General features: G+C 41.4%; 1 protein-coding gene across 1 annotated transcript; it reads right to left on the reverse strand.

Annotated features, from left to right (window-relative positions):
* Window positions 1–468: 468 nt before the first annotated feature.
* Window positions 469–1,935, reverse strand: LOC142608954 (uncharacterized). The gene is made up of 3 exons (XM_075780605.1): window positions 1,301–1,935; window positions 1,147–1,157; window positions 469–1,103 (listed from the first exon to the last, which is right to left on the reverse strand). The coding sequence occupies exons 1-3, from the start codon at window positions 1,933–1,935 to the stop codon at window positions 469–471; spliced, it is 1,281 nt and encodes a 426-aa protein (XP_075636720.1).
* Between the last annotated feature and the right edge of the window lie 540 nt (window positions 1,936–2,475).

Raw genomic sequence — 2,475 nt, forward strand, 5'->3', positions numbered from 1 at the left:
AAGCCAAGTCTTAATAATCTTCAATAAGGATTGATTTGCAAATTCAGCTTGTCCATTTACTTGTAGGTGGGAGGGTGAGGAATAATGATTCCTTATTCCAAGTTGCTTACAAAAATCTCTAAAGGGTGTGTTATCAAACTGCCTTCCATTATCTGACACTAGTACCCTAGGAACCCCAAATCGGCAGACGATGTTCTTCTAGACGAAGTTCTTGTTGTTCTGCTGTGTAATCTTTGCTATTGGTCCAGCTTCCACCCATTTAGTGAAGTAATCAATCCTCACTACTAAAAACTTCATCTGCCTAGTCCTTGTTGGAAAGGGACCCAAGCTATCTAATCCCCATTGTGCAAAGGGCAACGGGGCTGTCATCGAGGTGATGTACTTCGAGGGTCGTTTAGGGATATTATTGAAGTGTTGACACTGATCACACACCTTAACATAAACTTTAATATCTGCCTGAATGGTCGGCTAGTAATAACCTTCACGGACGATCTTATGAATGAGAGCTCTTGCTTCTGAGTGGTTTTCGTATGCCCCTTCATGAACTTCCCTCAATACATAATTTGATTCGTTTGGATCTAAGCACCTTAGGTAAGGCTGAGAGAAGCCTCTTTTATATAGTACCTCATCTATGAGGACATACTTAGCCACTCTGGCCCTTAGCTTTCTGGCTTCGTCCCTATCTTCTGTAAGTCTTCCATCCCTGAGGTAAGCCACTATTGGGGTTATCCAGTTTTTTTCTTCTTCAATCTGCTTCACATCTGGAAGATCTATATTTGGCATGTATTGGACTTTGTCATACTCGTCCATTGACCCATTTGCCGACGCCGCCTTTGCTAAGGCATCCGCTTTCATGTTTTCCTCTCTTAGAACTTGAAGAAAACTGGCTTCCTTAAATTTCTTGACAAGCCGCTTCACCTTATTGAGATACTTTTTCATTCGTTCTTCCTTAGCTTCACATGTTCCATTCACTTGACCCATGATCAATTGAGTGTCTCCTTGGACAACTATTGACTCTGCCCCTAAGGACTTGGCCAATTCTAGCCATTTAAGGATGGCTTCATATTCAACTTTGTTGTTGGTTTTCTGGTACTGTAGACGAGCTGCATATTTTTACTTATCCCCTTTCAAATATTTTAGTATAACCTCTATACCTCCTGCATATTATGTGGATGAACCACTTACATAGATGACCCACTTCTTAGCTTCATCCACCTCGTCTGGCTCACCATGGTTTGGAGTGAATTATGCAATGAAATCTGCCAATGCTTGAGCTTTTATTGCACTTCTTAGTTGATACCTGATATCAAACTCATTAAGTTCTATGGCCCATCGAATCAGTCGTCCTACGGCTTCCAACTTGTTCATTCCTTTCTTGAGTGGATGATCTGTCAAGACATTAATGACATAAGCCTGGAAGTAAGGCCTTAGCTTCTTGGAAGCTATTACCATTGCAAAGGCTAGCTTCTCCATCATAGGATACCGTCCCTCTGCTCCCTTTAGTGCTTTGTTTGTATAATAAATAGGTTTCTGTATCTTCCCTTCTTCTCTGATTAGTGCTAAACTCAATGCATGTGGGGACACTGTCAAGTATAAATATAATTCCTCACCTGGTGTAGACGGGCTTAGTAGAGGAGCTGTTGTGAGGTAGCCCTTAAGCTTTTGGAAGGCCTTCTGACACTCGTCTGTCCATTCAAACGCCTTTTTAAGAACCTTGAAAAATGGCAAACATTTGTATAGTAGCTTTTGAGACAAACATGTTAAAGGCGGCAACTCGTCCAGTGAGAGACTGGACTTGATATTTTTCGGCAGCTTCATGTTCAATATTTCTTGGATCTTATCAGGATTTGCTTCGATTCCCCATGTGAAACCATGAACCTTAGGAATTTCCCTTAACGAAACTCCAAAGGCACCCTTGCCTGGATTTAGCTTCATGTTATTTCGTCTAAGCGTGTCAAAGGTCTCCTAAAGGTCGTCTGGATGCTTTTTCTCATCCAAGCTTTTCACCAACATGTTATCCACGTCTACTTCTACATTCCATCCTATTTGTGGACGAAACATATGATTAACTAGCCTCTAATAGGTTGCCCCCACATTCTTCAAATTGAAGGGCATCACTTTGTAGCAAAACAGGCCTTGACTAGTAATGAAAGATGTCTTCTCTTGATTTATCTCGTCCATCCTTATTTGGTTATTGCCTGAGAAGGCTCCCATGAAGCTTAGCAACTTATGACCCGCTGTTGAGTTTACAAGCTAGTCAATACGTGGTAATGGATAGCTATCCTTGGGGCAAGCCTTGTTTAAATCGATGAAGTCCACACACATCCTTCATTTGACATTAGCCTTCTTGACCATCACCACATTAGCTAACCAATCCGGGTAATAAACTTCCCAAATAAACTTTGCTATGGTTAACATCTAGACCTCTTCCTTGATAGCATTATCTCGTTCAGGAGCGAAGATCCTCTTCTTCTA

The sequence above is a fragment of the Castanea sativa genome, chromosome 9, assembly GCF_040712315.1.
Source record: "Castanea sativa cultivar Marrone di Chiusa Pesio chromosome 9, ASM4071231v1".
Taxonomy (NCBI): domain Eukaryota; kingdom Viridiplantae; phylum Streptophyta; class Magnoliopsida; order Fagales; family Fagaceae; genus Castanea; species Castanea sativa.